Below are 17,632 nucleotides of genomic sequence, written 5' to 3' on the forward strand. Positions count from 1 at the left end.
CTTTTAATACTTAAGTATTTTTAAAAGCAAGTACTTCAGTACTTTAACTTAAGTAAAAATTTGACTGGACAACTTTCACTTGTATCAGAGTAACATTTGACCAGTGGGATCTGTACTTTGACTTAAGTAATAAACTTGGGTACTTTGTCCACCTCTGGAATATTGCTTCTTTAGTTTTGCATTGGAGCTACATGGATAATGTAGTGAACAATTCATGGAAGATTTTAGCTGATAACCATACTCGCCTCAAAAAACTTGGCTCTTTGATGTAAATAAATTAATCATTTTGTAATAAATCTGTAATACAAATATATACGCGTATACAAATGAATTTGGAATTATATTGTCAACTCAGTCAGGTCTAACAGACAATTCCAGTTTCAGCCACAAGCTGTCTGAGTCCGAGGCCTATGTGGCATAAAATCCATCCATTATCCGTAACCGCTTATCCTGTGCAGGGTCGCGGGCAAGCTGGAGCCTATCCCAGCTGACTATGGGCGAGAGGCGGGGTACACCCTGGACTAGTTGCCAGGTCATTGCAGAGCTGACACAGAGACAAACAACCATTCACACCTATGGTCAATTTAGAGCCACCAATTAGCCTAACCTTTGGACTGTTGGGGAAACCGGAGCACCCAGAGGAAACCCACGCAGACACGGGGAGAACATGCAAACTCCGCACAGAAAGGCCCTCGTCGGCTGCTGGGCTCGAACCCAGGACCTTCTTGCTGTGAGGCGACAGTGCTAACCACTACACCACGTTGCGGCCCGCTTCAAGTTCCAGCAATTAAAAAGTACCTATCCATTATCTGTAGCCACTTATCCTGTCCTACAGGGTCGCAGGCAAGCTGGAGCCTATCCCAGCTGGCTATGGGCGAGAGGCGGGGTACAAGCTGACTATGGACAAGTCGCCAGGTCATCGCAGAGCTGACACATATGGCCCTTTTCCACTACCCTTTTTCAGCTCACTTCAGCTCGCTTCAGCTCACTTCAGCCCGACACAGCTCGTGTTTCGACTACCTCAGAACAGCACGACTCAGCTCGCTTCAGCCCTGCTCAGCACCCAAAACTCGCACGGTTTTGGAGTGGGGCTGAAGCGAGCCAAACCGAGCCGAGTGGGGCTAGGGGCGTGAGGAGACACTCCCCTGTGCACTGATTGGTGAGGAGGAGTGTCCTCACACGCCCACACACGCCCCGGCGAGCACGCTGGGATCTGTAAACACCGTAAACCCGGAAGAAGAAGAATTACGAATTACGAGAATTTCTGAAGCCTTATGCGCCTCGCCTCATCTATATGCTCTTGCCAGTATCTGTTGGCGTTGTCGGTGACAAAAAGCCACAGCACCAAGACCAGCAACACTAACGACTCCATGTCCTCCATGTTTATTGTTTACTATCCGGGTCGTGAGACTACCGCTTAAAAGGCCACTGATGTCACTGTTTGCGCCGCCTAACGACATCACGTGACGTCCACCCACTTTCGCTAACTCCACCCAATGTGTCCACCCACTTCCAGCCAGCACGGTTCAGCGCGGTTGTAGTCGAAATGCAACTCCAACAGCCCCACTCAGCTCGACTCAGCCCAACTCAGCCGCGTTGGTAGTGGAAAAGCGGCAATAGGCATAGACAACCATTCACACCTACGGTCAATTTAGAGCCACCAATTAACCTAACCTGCATGCCTTTGAGAAACCGGAGCACCTGGAGGAAACCCCCGCGGACACGGGGAGAACATGGAAACGCCACACAGAAAGGCCCTCGTCGGCTGCTGGGCTTGAACCCAGGACCTTCTTGCTGTGAGGCGACAGTGCCGCCCAAATAAAAAGTAATGCTACCAAATATAACAAAGTGTATGTTAACTTCTGATGGACCGAGAAGCTGGATGAAATATGTAAAGTTGTGAAAAATGAAGATAAGAATGAAGTATTCATCATACCAAAGATTATATTCAGATTTGAGATCTGCTATCTGTCAAAGAGTGACGTTTTACTGGAGTAAATATAATTGCCACTGATATGATCAAACAGCACCCACATCTGTCCAGACTTTCACTAAAAATGTCATTTTACACATCTGAGGTCATAAAAACAACTGGAAAGGAAAGCGGACAGAGACCCACAGCAGCTTTACAGATTACACTGCAATCATGGAATTTCCGTTTATGACTATTCCTCATACGTCATCTGCCTTATGAATATTCATGATCACGCCATCTAGGTTTTAAATATTCATGACGGCCTTCGCCTATGAACTCAGACTTGTAGTCGTTTCATGGCCTCATAGCGGTCACGTGCGAGTCCTCTCGAGCCGTTTGTGCACAGCATTTCCCAGAAGTCTTCGCGTGTCGGAGGAGGGCGTGAACGTTTGGAGAAGATGAAAATTTTTCGCAGCAGACTTTTCGCGGACTGGTGAAGAATCCTGAGGGAAATGTGGATGGTACATGTTTGAATGTTGGAGAAAGGAGTAGAATAGAGTTGAGGCGTGTTGTTTGAATTATTTTTGTTGGCATGTTTGGACAGTGAAGGATTTGGCGAAACGTGGCCGAAACCAAGTTGGTAAGTTAGCTTAGCTGAAGGCGCTTGGGAAATAACACTGACAGCTATGCTAAGCTAACTCGCTCGCGCTAGCTGTTTTCAACAAATATAATGTGTTTAGTTTGGAAGACATGTCTCTGGAAAGCACGACTGAGGTTTAAAAGCGTTTCACGCGTTTATTACTGCTTATTACAGCGTTATAACGGAACCTTTTTTGGTCTGACTAGCTTTTGTTGTGCGCGACTTACAGCCTGCGTTTGGCCTGTTTTGATTTGGCGTGTTAGCTTCGTCTGCTAGCGCCTTTTCGTATTTTATTTATTTATTTTCCCCCACCACAGCACAAGTTGTGTTTAGAGCTAACTGTAGGTTTGAGGGAATTTATTTCACAGTTTTACAAAGAAAAACAAGCAAATTACATTTAAAATTGAGAATGAAATGAATCGTAAAAGGAATTTGAGGAAGTGTTTAGTATTATTTTAAACTTAGTGTTTGTGTCCATGACACTGATTACACATTACACTAAAGACATATGTTATAATGCAGTCGTGTGTCTTGTCAAAAAAAAAAAAAAAAAAAAAAAATATATATATATATATATATATATATATATATATATATATATATATGAGTGATTCCACGCTTATGGGTACTGAAATGGGGACATGAACTTATTTTTAAAAATTCACCTCAAACCATTTCTTTTTTTTTACCATCAGGTCACAAAACATGTAATCTTTAATGAATGATATGTTAAAAGATAACTTTAATTTTCTGAGATGTAATAAAAACATATTTATATGCCAAAGTCAGAACGTAACAGAAGTGTTGTGGACATATATATTCTCAATTTTAACAATGTAGAATTACTTTTTGAAACATAGGAAGGTGATGTTTTAGCAAATATAATTAATAAACATGTGTAGTAGAATAAACATACACGTTCTTTCAATAAGATTAACATGGTATAGAGCTAGATTGTAATTAATTTGTAACAGCCGCGAGATGGACAATCGTAACAGAAGTAATGTAACAGACATCATTTTGGAACTCATAGGCTTGACTTTGGCATATAAATATGTTTTTATTACATCTCAGAAAATTAAAGTTATCTTTTAACTAGTGCTGTCAAGCGATTAAAATATTTAATCGCGATTAATGTCGCGACTGGGGCGGCACGGTGGTGTAGTGGTTAGCGCTGTCGCCTCACAGCAAGACGGTCCTGGGTTCGAGCCCCGGGGCCGGCGAGGGCCTTTCTGTGTGGAGTTTGCATGTTCTCCCCGTGTCCGCGTGGGTTTCCTCCGGGTGCTCCGGTTTCCCCCACAGTCCAAAGACATGCAGGTTAGGTTAACTGGTGACTCTAAATTGACCGTAGGTGTGAATGGTTGTCTGTGTCTATGTGTCAGCCCTGTGATGAGCTGGCGACTTGTCCAGGGTGTACCCCGCCTTTCGCCCGTAGTCAGCTGGGATAGGCTCCAGCTTGCCTGCGACCCTGTAGAAGGATAAAGCGGCTAGAGATAATGAATGAATGAATGAATAATGTCGCGACTGTCATAGTTAACTCGCGATTAATCGCAATTTAATCGCACATTTTTGTCACATGGAAAACCATTGTAATTCTCTTATCAGCATAAAAAAGTGAATGGGCTTGCTCACCGTTCGAACTACGGGGGTACTCGGGGGATCCGAGATCCCCTGAAACAGACATGAGATCCCTTGAAAACATGATTTGGGAAATGTTGGGGGGTCTCTAAAATATTGGCAAAATGATGTTTATTGACATAGCAATCGTGTGTAACGGGAAGCATTTGCATATCCGAAGTGAGCGCGCGATGGAGAGCCGCGCTCTGAGACAAGCGCAAGCACCCCCCCAAGGGAAAAAAAAGGGACCCCCCCCCCCCGAAAATATCGGCATAGTTCGAACACTGGTTGTACCAATGTTTTTTTTTTTTTATTGCAGAGCATAACACGTCTTGTCACAGCCACTGCAAAGTGGGGCTGGAGCCGCCGTGGCTCTTCGGGGGAGGGCAGAGGACTCTGGCTGTGCGGGGCGTGGCATCATGTCACAGAGCGTTAATCTCGCGATAAAAAAATTATCGCCGTTAAAATTGAGTCAAGTTAACGCGTTAATAACGCGACATTTTTGACAGCACTACTTTTAACATATCATTCATTAAAGATTACATGTTTTGTGACCTGATGGTAAAAAAAGAAATGGTTTTAGGTGAATAAGTTCATGTCCCCATTTCAGTACCCATAAGCGTGGAATCACTCATATATATATATATATATATATATATATATATATATATATATATATATATTAGTGCTGTCAAGCGATTAAAATATTTAATCGCGATTAATGTCGCGACTGTCATAGCTAACTCGCGATTAATCGCAATTTAATCGCACATTTTTGTCACATGAAAAACCACTGTAATTCTCTTACCAGCATAAAAAGTGAATGGGCTTGCTTTGTACCAATGTTTTTTTTTTTATTGCAGAGCATAACACGTCTTGTCACAGCCACTGACATCCATAACTTCCATATTAGATGAGAAAACCAAGGGATGAAAAATAAAGTGCATATCACTGTGAAAATAAAAAAATGTTTTATTTTACTCTTCATTAGTTTCTTTTGAAGAGAAGTATTTGCCATAAAAGAAGAAAAAACAGATAACAAAAATAAAAACATTCATCATACATTCAAAAACGTTCATCATAGTGTGGCACTGTATTATCTAATTCTCACTGCTTATAACTCTACACCTACCCGGTGGCCTGGCAAGACAGACTAAATGTGAATATTTAGTCTGGCCTCGATCCGTAGACATTTCCGAAGCGGGTAGGAGGAACAAACCGCTGTCTTTCAAACTGTCTCTGTGCGTATAGGCCAACACTCTGACCAATCAGCGCAACAGTGACTGTGGCGTAGTCAGAGCGACAGAAAGCAGTGGGGGAGGCCTTGAAATTAAATAATTTTTCAAAATGCGTATTAATTAATAAACAGGTTCTAGATATTAAGAAGTTTGGAGATAATGACCACAAGTTTGGAGTCTGTACCACATACACATTTTTTTCCAAGTGTTTTTCAAGGGTTTGCTTAAACTGTTTTTGAGAGTTTTTATTTAGTGGTGTTTGGTGAAATAATTTCCCTTAAATTTAAAATAACGGGAAAATAAGAAACAATCAAAAAGTAATGTTTCAAAGCTGTTTATTAATTCTTCGTACTGCACAAACTAGCCCATCCTTTTGGCTACGAGCGGAGCCAGCTGGTAGATCAGACTTTTGCCATAGCCGGTCGGCAAAACAGCGAAAACGTCCTTCTTGAAAAGGAATGAGCGGAGAGCCTCTTCCTGCTCATGTTTCAATTGAAAACTCCAAGTCTAATTCTTCTAAAACTGATTCCAAAGCGGAGTCAAACGCGCGCTGTTCACTAGCGGTAGCCATCTTTCCTGTTGCGCTTTCTCCAGCGTCGCGCAGCTTTGTCGTCACTCCTGCAAAAGCCCGCCCAAAGAATCCAAACAAAAACCTTGCGTTGTGATTGGCGGGCACGATTTGATGCCCGGGGTGTTTTTGTTTATATGGTGCGAGGCTAGACCCATTCGCTAGGCAAAAAATATTTTTGGCCACTAGGCGGTTGGGTCTAGTTTACTAGGCTACCTACCCGGTGGAGATGAGCTGGGAAACTGAAGACTGAAGGAACAGTATTGAAAAGTATTTTTCCAGTCTCACCTGTGAAAGGTAATCCCATGTGATCTCGTTTGGACGGTAAACCTGTTGGTACAGTTAAACGCAGCACATGAATGAGGCATCTTTATTCTCGGCTACTGTCTAGACGCTATACCAGAGAAGGCTGAAGAAACTCCACTTTGCCCCATCCAATATGGCGGCGAGGATGTTTATATGTCTATGCCTTTCTCCATCACTCACACGTACTCTTATTGAAGCAGCGTGCGACAAGCCTCAACAGGAACTACGGGTGACTCGCAGGGCCAAATTAGAATTTGCATTAACGGCACTATTTTTTTTAATCGCGTTAAATTGCGATCGCGTTAACGCGTTATTATCGCGTTAACTTTGACAGCACTAATATATATATATATATATATATATATATATATATATATATATATATATATATATATATATCCAGAGACACTGATATCATTTTGTAAAGCTTCGAGGAACCTGACATCAGTTTGATTTAATTGACAACTAGTCTGTATGATATACAAGTAATGTATGAGTATAAGTAATCAATGACAGGCCCTTTTGTAATACTTCAAAATGTTGATTATGGGTAGTTTCACAATCAGGGTACGCAAGCTAAAAATCACATTTAACACTTATTATCTTCAATATCAGAAGGCTTGACTAAATAAACTTGGTTGTTTATTGTAGCCCTGTGATAGCTCTATTTTCCATGCAAAAAAAAATTTGGTGAAAACGTTATTTTTGGTGAATGTATGGCAATATATGTCATATTTAGCAAAATTACTCGTGTCATTTAGAAAAAGTGCTTTTTTGACCACAGGTAGCTCCAAAAGGGATGCACTTAAATCATTCTTTATACCATAAAACACATATTTGGTTCCATATCCTTGGAAACATAGTTAAGTTTTAATGTTGAATGCCAGTAAGTTTTCAGACTATTTTGATCAAATTAGTATGGAATTGTGTCCAAAAAATGTCCTCTCCGAGACAGCTAATTTTTCAATATAAAATAACATATCTAAAATGATTATTTTCATCCTAAAATGTGGTCAAGATATTGGGACATAAATATTAGAGACAACTAACACAAAGCTTACAGCCTTATATTTAAAAGCAGTATGGAAGTAGTGGATTCTGAATTGTCAAAAAAAAAAAGTCCTCTCTGAGAATCACTTCATTTGTTTCTCTCAGCCCTGCTTAAAGCTACACTTAATCTTCTTTATCTTATAGCAGATTGCACAAAACTACCATACACACGTCAAAAAATTACCTGAAATCTGTTCTTTAACTTGTCCACTTAAAAACTGGTACAAGAACCAGTTTGAATCCATTTGAATTTTGGACCCCTGTGACACAAACTTTGTACCCTGATTGTAAAACAACCCTTATGTACAACCCGTGCATATCACGGGTAAATTCAGGAGCGAGATCAATGTAATTCTCCTGTTTTATATTAAACTTTGGTCAAATATCTGTCACATTTTGCGCAATTTTTTTACCTTGCGCAATACCAGAAAAATTCATTTGAAATCAAGCCATTTGAGTTGAATTGGTCCACCTCTGAAAAAACTTGCCATTTGGATTTCCTGGGAAACGTTGATTTTCGTGACGTCGCTTGCGGGACGCCTCCCTCTGAATCCTACGTCAGCGCTGGTTTGTTTATGAGAAAACGACCTGGTGGTTTTCTGCAAATTTCTTCAACGTTATCACGTAATTATTAAAATGGTTAACAGATGTAGCGTAGGAGGGTGTAGCAACACCAAGGGGCCTTCCACACGAGTACGTTTTTGTCGAATCTGCATAAATACTTTATCGTTTCGGCCTCGCGTCCAGACGGATCTGGCTTTTTCGAGGTGTGAAACCGGTATTTTTTGAAAACGGGTCCCAGAGTGGGAAAATCCTAAAACGCCAGATAGCCCGGAGTCATCTGGACGGCGAATGTGGATTTTTTCAGAAACAATGACGTATAAGCCCCGCCTCTCTAACCTTTAACCTCAGCCTCTGCCGCTAGACGCGTCATAACAACAACAATGGCGGACTACAGGCTTCTACCATATAGTTCCACTTCATTGTCGGTCCACACAAAAGACTCTCCTCTTCCTCTCAGAGTTGCGCTGGCCATGATCGTCCTCTTTTCGTGTTATGAGCTTGTTTGTAAACAGCGTATACGCATGCTCTTTATACGCATGCTCCATGGCTTCTCTTCCGGTTTTAGTGTATTGGTGTGGCGGTGTCACAGCGCCACATACAGGCCTGGCATATGTACTACAGCGTTTTGGGTTGTTTCCAGTGAATCCGTGTGGACGCAGATATTGCTGGAAACGACGCCGTGTTTACAGAGATTTTTTTCAAAACGACAGCGTATTGGGTGAGGCCGCGTACTCGTGTGGACGGGCCCCAGTCTTGATGGGATTAGTACTCATCGTTTTCCAAAAGACCGGACAATGAGAGAGAAATGGGAGCGCTTGGTCTACACAGGCTGTGCACTGAAACCATGCAAAGCTCGCGCAGCCTGCTGGCGCTTCCGCAGATAACGTCACGAATCTGGCTCCAGACTCCCTTGGGATTTTTCCAGATGCGTTTTGTGATTTTATTTATTTTTGCTGTAGACAGATGGCCTTGTGCAAAATTACCCTTCTGGATGAGTGTGTAAAGGGACATTCTTTCATATAAAAAAACCCGATATTGGTCCAGAATATGCACTTTAACCTCCTAAGGCCCAAGCTGTTTTTTTACATGCATTTTTTATTTCTCTTTGCTATTTGGGCTTATTAGAACCTGATTAGAATAAAAACTAAGCATCATCTTTTGATAAGATGTACTTTTAGAGAAAAAGTATGTCCACATATGTGGATTCTTGTTCCGAATTTCTAAAAAGTGCTGTTCACGCATGTGACCGCTAAGCCCTAGGAGGTTAAGTGTCTTATTTCTTGTTATACCACATCAGTTTGTCACTTAGGGTAGTATCTCACTGGGCTGCGACAGCCCGCGACTAGTTGGAGACACCACAATTGCAATAAAATATGCAAATTAGCGACAATTTTCACTTGGAATCACACTGAATTGATATTCGCATATTTTACCGCAATTGTTGTGTCTCCAACTAGTCGCAGGCTGTTGCAGCCCGGCTTTCCCTCGGCAGGCAGGGAAGTAGAGGAAGCCTCACGGGAACTGACTTGAGAAGGGTTCGCGAAGAGAAATTTTGTCGCACGAATTTTTTGAACATGTTAAAAATTTCAACGACGAAGGAATGACGCTTTGCGACTCATGCGAGGAAATTGAGAAGCCCCGCGAATGTTTCAAGACACTTTTGAAACTCTCTCGCGAATGACGTTCTCAATTTGTCGCAAGCTGTCACAGGCCAGTGAGATACTAGCTTTAGACTGTAACAAACGTTTGGAGACAAGAGACTTCTTAAAAAAAAAATTTAAACCTTACAGCTGGCACCATTGTCAGAGCTGCTGTTCTAGAAAATTAAAGGGGATTTTTAAACTTGCTTTATTTCTTAATTAACGTGTTATTCAATTACATTTTCGGTAAACCTTATATCGTGACTCGTACTGGCATATTGTTACACTTGTCGGACTTTTCGTTTTTTAGCCATGTTGAATGTAGTTCGTTTGGTCCACGGCAGGCGTCGCTTATCCGCGCGATCTTCACCAGACTTCAAACGTGAAGTGTCAGCGCCGCCATTTTGAAAACTGTTTATGCAGCGGCCAGATCGCCATATCATTCCAATTTAGATTAATGTCGAGATTTGCCAGCTTCATCAGTGATGGAGATTATTCCATACGACTTCGAACCATTGGTTAAATAAAAAAGACGCTTTTTTTTTTACGTCATTACTGTTGCACAATTAAAACTTGCCAGATCAGCCGGCTGGTGGGATTTAAAAATAATAAATACATGCATGTATTTTTGTGATAAATACATATTATACGGAGCGTATTTCCCACATTAATCAATACAAAGTACCTGCATCTTTCAGTTTTTTTAAATCAAGGTTGAATACTGTCTTCTTTGCCGCTGTCTTTTATTAAATCAAATTTGAGACTTAATTTGATTTCTTTCAGCACAACCGCAATGCATGATGGGATATATTGCTTTGGTTAATGACCATCGGTTGTACACTATTTTTCGTGATGCATTGTGGGATACTTTGAGTGCACTATATAGGGTGTAATAATTAGGGATCGACCGATATGTTTTTTTCAGGGCCGATACCGATACCGATTATTATGGAATTGGGATGCCGATAACCGATATGTGCAACCGATAAATGTAAACATTATAATTCACATGAAATTAAACATAGCACACACTGACAAAGACCTTCGTATCCATGAAATGTATGTTTAATTGTAAAATTGAACATGAAATTTTGTGCAGGGAGATGCCAGCAGCATTTGTACAATAAAGTCAAACATTAGTTAGAATAAAATGAGAAATAAGATAATAATAAAATAAATATTCACCAATAAAAAAATAAAATCACTCCCTACTATATTACAGCTCACCATTTTCAGTGGAAAATAATTCTTTACACTCTGGATTCTTTTACACTAAGAACTAAGTAAGACTTACCAACTTCAAGTAGTTTTTAAATAACAAATCAAGTGTAGGGAGCTGCCTGCAGCATTTTTTAAAAAGTAAAATCAAACATGCAGTAAAGTCGGCTATCACTCCCTATTAGGAGCGGCTGCTCCTTTAAGAGTATATCGCTTTCCGAATCAGAAGTGCTAGCGAGGAGAATCACTTGCGCAAGAATTATAAATACTACACTGTAAAAAAAGAATAGTCGAGAATACTTGAAATTTCAAGGCAACAGTCTGCATTAAGAATTTTATGTTTTGCCAACGATGTATGCTCATGATAATCCAAACTATGATAACACTGTTATCTTTATTAAGAATTCTTAATTAAGTCAATTTTCAATTTCTCATTCTGCCAACATAGATTTCTCTTTTTGCTGAACAGTGGCATTCACAGTAGTACAAAAAGGCAATTGAGGTTCTCACAATTTTGGGGGGGGGGGGGGGGGGGGGCTTTTTTTTTACCTTTATTTGGATAGGACAGTGTAGAGACAGGAAATGAGCGGGAGAGAGAGCCAGAAAGGGAAATGACCTCAGGTCGGAATCGAACCCAGGTCCCCAGACTTATGGTATGGCGCCTTATCCACCTGAGCCACGACAACATGATCTTCAACCAGAGAGAGAACCACATTGCCCAGCCCTTGCATTTGGGAGAGGAAACCCCCGTGTCTTGGTCATTAAGAGCATGTGCTGAATAAACACCTGTGGCAATTATGTATTTTCAATTCAGATTATTCACTATTGCATATTTACACATCATTGAGGTGCACCCTATCAGTTTGATGTGGATTTTTCTGTTCGTTAATAATTATTCATATTTTCTTGTCCATTCAATTGTGAATATGGAATTACTTGAACAAAGCATAATTCTATTTTTTAGAATTATCCACATCAAGAAAAATCCACATCAAACTGATAGGGTGCACCTCAATGATGTGTAAATATACAATAGTGAATAATCTGAATTGAAAATACATAATTATCACAGGTGTTTATTCAGCGCATGCTCTGAATGACCAAGACACGTGGTTTCCTCTCCCAAATGCAAGGGCTGGGCAATGTGGTTCTCTCTTCGGTTGAAGCTCATGTTGTTGTGGCTCAGGTGGATAAGGTGCCATACCATAAATCTGGGGGCCTGGGTTTGATTCTGACCTGAGGTCATTTCCTGATCTCTCTCTTTCCTGTTCATTTCCTGTCTCTACACTGTCCTATCCAAATAAAGGTGAAAAAAGCCCCCCAAAAAATTGTGAGAACCTCAATTGCCTTTTTGTACTACTGTGAATGCCACTGTTCAGCAAAAAGAGAAATCTATGTTGGCAGAATGAGGAATTGAAAATTGACTTAATTAAGAATTCTTAATAAAGATAACAGTGTTATCATAGTTTGGATTATCATGGGCACATCGTTGGCAAAACATAAAATTCTTAATGCAGACTGTTGCCTTGAAATTTCAAGTATTCTCAACTATTCTTTTTTACAGTGTAGTCACACCTGGCTTGTTTAAATGTTCAAACAGCGCTTTATAAAGTTACCTTGACCGCCTCTCTGTATGGCTGTCATTCTACTGTTCGAGTAGAACTACTGACACATTCACAATGTTTCCAGACGGGGATTTAAAAATGACTGCAGCCTACGTTATGCTGTTTCAGCGAGACTAGTTGGTTGTAGGCTAAAGGCCTCTGCATGCTCTTGCGACAAGGCTTTCGCAGATAGCTTTTCGCAGACAGTTGTAATTTATTGTTGAGCGGGGAGTAATAGGCGTGCGCGATGTTATTCACCGCCACAACGCAAGGGGGGGCGAAGTCGCTAGGAGTAGTTGGTGGGTGTGGTTAGTGGAGTGTTTATCCTCCGGTTACTTATAATGACTAGAACTTTTTTTTTTATAATGACTAGAACTGGAGTCGTATAGATGTACTCACTTCCTCAATCAATCACTCTTCGTGCTGCTCCATCTTCGCTCGTGTTTTTAAAAATGCCGGTCGTGAAAACAAAAACCGGGAAAGTAGGGAAGCGGAAGTGCGTGTACAGCGGGTAGAGTGGACCAATCAGAGCCCTCTTGTCTGCGGCGCTGTCTGCGAGGCTTCTGCGGTGGTCACAATTTTTGGGAGGTGTGCGCAGAGCGTCTGCGAAGGTGGGGGGGCTACGCAGACACTGTCTGCGACACCGTCTGCGAGGACTGGGTTGTCAGCATAAATTGGCCTTAATTCAAGTGCTTCCTTCCGTAAGCTAAGTTTGCCTGGCTACACAGATGCAAATGGACAATTTTAACGAGTAGTAGATGAAGAATGTAAACATATAATGATGTTGTGCTTTTGCAATTTGTGTGTTTGTGACTTATTGCGGCAAAAGCAGCGTGTCCTTACCTTGATACGGGCGCCTTGAAACAGTTCAGAGTGTTTAGCTGCGCGTGTCGATTGGCTATATCTCTTGTGCCAAACAAATCAGATGTTGTGGTGGGCGGGACCGTGTTCTTGAACTCAGAGAGGCGAGTGCAGGAAAGGACATGCAGTGACAGTCGCGTTAGGAACGAAATGGCTGCAAAAAGGCATGTTATCGGCATATCGGTGGAAATTATGGCCAATACCGATAACCCTAAAAATGCAGAATATCGGCCCGATATATCGGCCAGGCCGATTATCGGTCGACCCCTAGTAATAATCCTCACTATGGTTGCGGACAACACTACAAAATGGCGTCCCTACTATATAGTGCTCTATATAGTGAATAGGGAGCGATTTCGGACACAGGGGAAACTTCTGGCTTGATTACATCAGCATTCGAAGGAGGGCGCACGCGTCTTTTGATAACATTGGTCACTTTGATTTCCACTGTACGTTTTACTTCCGTCCTACGATGTCTCGCACAGGTCTCAACGAATCTCATTTACGGCCGTTGCTTTGACATCTGGACCGATATATTACATAGCATATTTCAAACACTCGTGCTATGGCAGTGACAAAATAGCTGTCAGAAATGCATTCCTACATTTTATAAAATAAGAAATAGAATTTTGATAATAAAAACTTTGCCTTCAGTTCCCCTTTAATCAACACCCTCTGACCAATCAGAATCGAGAATTCACCAGCGCTGTGGTTTACAATTACCCCTTTTCCACCAAATCAGTTCCAGGGCTGGTTCGGGGCCAGTGCTGGTGCTGGTTCACAACTCGTTCAACTTGCGAGCCAGCTGAGAACCAGTTTGCTTTTCCATAGCTCGCGGTGCTAAGCGGAGCCACGTCATTACGTCACTGTATACGTCAGTTATGCCACTGTATATGTCATTACGTCGCTGTATACGTCAGTTACATCGCTACGTTTGCATAAAGCTTGGCGCGAATATTGAAGCAAAAACAACACGGAAGAAGCAACAACAACAACAACAATAATAATGGATGACTTCGCGTTTGTACAGCTGCTGCCTCTCGTCGCTTAAAAATGGCGATCTTTCGCGGTCTTGTTATTGTTGTTGGTCTTAACAACTCCGCCCCCCCGCTGACGTAAGCGGTTCTTTCCTCTGGCCCAGCAGAGAGTTGGTGCTAGCCGGGAACCGGTTTTTCTGGCCCCAGAGCCAGTTCTTTGTCAGTGGAAACAGAAATCCCGGTTCCAAACTAAGCACTGGCCCCGAACCAGCCCTGGAACTGCTTTGGTGGAAAAGGGGCAAATGTGTTACCTCGTTAATCTTGCAACCAAGTTCATGTTGTTAAATTGCACTGGCGAACCGTTACTATTAGAGCCGGGACTTGAGCTCAGCCAAACCTTAGCCAGGCACCAAAAAAGCAACAGGGAAAAGAATTTTACAAGGGATTAGCGGCAGGCTGCCAAGTCGCTCCGTTGTGTGTAGCCGTCAATGTTGATTTTTAGAGTAACCCAGTAAATTACATTGGGAAATGAATCTTTAAGTCTGAGTGAAAAATACTATAGCGAGCATGCGAGGAAGAAGAGTCTGGAAACAAAAATCTTAGTTTCTCAGTCGTTAGCCTGTACTACTGGCTCTCGATAGCACTGGCTTGACCGCTCGCGTTGGCCTTCGAGCAGGCCTAGAGCGATACATTTTTGATCCCTCCCACTATAACTCAAAATCCGATTGGTTAATTCATCTGTCACTTCCGACATAAGCATACACTGCCATGGCCTTCTGTCTCAGCAGTGAAGTCCTAACCAATGAGTGAGCCGGCTCTAAACTCTTCTCAGCCTCGAGACAACAAAATCTCCTTGGATAACTCTGTTGTTTTCAGGACAGTAACCCTTTCATTTCTGAAGCAAAATTTGACAGAAAACGAGGCCAAATTAGAATTAGAAGAGAATAAATATAATGAAATTATGAAAGAATGCAAGAAATTAAATATAACATTTGAAATGCTGATATGTTTGGACCTTCTCTGAAGGCCTAGAAGGCCCTGACCGTTTCCTTCTGCTAAACTGAGATTACTGTTTCGTGTTAATTGTGTGAATGAAGCATTTGAGCGCTTGTGTATTTCTGAGAGAGAGAAGTGAGGAACATGGATTTCACAATAATGAAAAAGCCACAGTTTAATAAATGTTGCGGATTCGGCGTATAATTTGGTCATCGCCAAATAGGAAAAAAATACCGTAATTTTATATTAAAATTAGGGCTGTAATGATACACCCAACTCACGATTCGATTCGTATCGCGATTTTTGACCCACGATTCGATACACCCACGATTTTTTTAAAATGTTTTTTTAAAGTAGTAAATTTGACTTATTAACATTAACGTACTTACATTAACTATTTAATAACAGATAATTCAGACCACTGCAGAGAATGAGTAATATGTATGCAAAAATGAACAAATGTATATCCAAAGATTGTTTTATTTCTCAAAATAATACTGTTGAGCCGGAAGCTCTGGTTTTTTCGGTTCTGAAAAAGTCATTTTTCCAAATCGTGTAAATCCGTTAAGATTTTTTTTTGGGGGGGGGGGGGGGGGGGTATAGGGGTGGCTCTCTCACTGTCTCACTCTCATAGGGCCAATGATTTTCTGTGATCGCGGAAAACAGATGGAAATTACGGAATTTTTATGGTGAAACATTGCTCGCGTGTCAAAATGTAACTGCCGCAGAAGGCTTCCGCCCAAGCAGACATGCCTTCAGTGTTGCCAGATATTGCTAACGTTTTCCACCCCAAAATATGTTCAAAACCAGCCAAAAAGCACCTAAAACCGCCCAATCTGGCAACACTGCATGCCTTTCCGGTCAAGTGATTGTGATTGGCTTGTGGCACACCTAGCCAGCCAATGAGCTGCTTGTTTACAGATTCGCTCCCCGCGTCGCAACCAGAATGGCGACCGCTTAAAAGAAACGAATGCTCTGGTGTCCAAGGACGCCATATGGTTGCCAGTGGCGAGTGTGGACGTTGCGTGACTTGCAGAAGATTGTCGCAGGTCGGCGAAAAAACGCCTTACTAATAGATATAAAAAATAAAAGTAATTTAAGTAAGTTTAAAATGTAATTTAAATAAAAAGTAAAGTATTCATAAATTGAAGTTTGGAAGCGCTTCTGTTTTTGGGCTGAGGAGAAGTTTGAAAGGGTGTACCGCGATTCTGCCTTCTTGTATCGCGACACGGATCGTGGCTCTGCGTATCGCGATTTCGATTTCGATACGCATATTGTTACAGCCCTAATTAAAATGTATCTATCAGGAGTTTTATTCGATGGATTTCAGACTCTCTGATTTTGTTCGGTCTTCCAGTGTGAACGGTCTCATCAACGGAACTTTCGCGACTGTGTGTGTGAAGCAACAGTAATAACTCTGTCGCAACAGATACGATGCATGTGACTCTGTGTGAAGCCGTACAGGAATCTGAGGCAGAACTGCCTTCATGCATGAAGACATAGATGGTATCTCAGCTGGCGTTCGCTTTTCCTCATGTCATCTGACGGAGTTTTTCCTTGCCACCGTTGCCACAGGCTTGTTCGTCAGGGATCAGTAAACTTATTAGGGATAAAATGAGCTCATATGTTTAAAGTCTTTATTTTTCTATAAAGCTGCTTTGCGACAGTGTCCGTTGTTAAAAGCACTATGCAAGTAAACGGACTTGTCCGAAAGGTACTGTGCTGCATACTGTCGCTTTAACGTCACTGCTTTCCCTGCAGGCTGTGAAAGCTTTTCTTCCTTGCCGTATCTGATGGATTATGAGCTCTGGTAAAGCGTCGAAATACAACCATTTCTCAGGAGGAGCTGCGTCCGCTGCAAGCATCAGTGCCTGTTCGTCTGATATCAACAACACGGTAATCATTTTTATTTCTTTATTAGGAGAACCCAGAACCAAGTGACCTGTATTTCCAACAAGACAAAGAAAACCACTCCGACTTGTTCCACAATGTCTCTTCATCAAGAAATTAACTAAAACTTCCTGTCTAACCTGAAACTCTTCTTGAGTCAGACTGCCAAAAAAAACCAACAACTGGCCAACTCCTGCTTCCTCCAATAACGAGAGATAATCTAAGTCTTATCGCAAGCACAAGGCAATTATATGGATATAAAGTTGTTACGTGTGATGCCTAGTGTTGTCGTATTGTTGCGTTCCCTCCTTCTGACACCATTCTCAAAAAAACCCAAACAATCAGATCACATATCCACACAGCAGAATCCGCATACCCAAATTAACACTGTCAGATTTAATTTCAACACTTTTAAAGTGTCTGTATGGGTCCACCCCATGAGTGTTAATTTAACTCTTTTTGCAGTGTTGGTACCTTAACACTAATTTGGTGTCATTTTTCACTCTTTTTGGACTTAAAAGTTAACACCTATTAACAACATCCAGTGT

At 41.6% G+C, this 17,632-nt stretch overlaps 1 protein-coding gene across 3 annotated transcripts in view; it reads left to right on the forward strand.

The window, feature by feature from the left end:
* Positions 1-2,346: 2,346 nt before the first annotated feature.
* Positions 2,347-17,632, forward strand: part of traf7 (TNF receptor-associated factor 7) — a 60,394-nt gene continuing 45,108 nt past the window's right edge. Inside the window, exons 1-2 of one of the 3 annotated variants that reach the window (XM_060901297.1) lie at positions 2,347-2,555; positions 16,956-17,090. In XM_060901297.1, coding sequence (XP_060757280.1) covers positions 16,995-17,090 — 96 coding nt within the window. In that variant the 5' untranslated portion in view covers positions 2,347-2,555; positions 16,956-16,994. The remainder of the gene's footprint in view (positions 2,556-16,955; positions 17,091-17,632) is intronic. The other 2 variants (XM_060901298.1, XM_060901299.1) reach the window with 2 other exon arrangements.

This window comes from Neoarius graeffei, chromosome 20 (genome assembly GCF_027579695.1).
Source record: "Neoarius graeffei isolate fNeoGra1 chromosome 20, fNeoGra1.pri, whole genome shotgun sequence".
Taxonomy (NCBI): domain Eukaryota; kingdom Metazoa; phylum Chordata; class Actinopteri; order Siluriformes; family Ariidae; genus Neoarius; species Neoarius graeffei.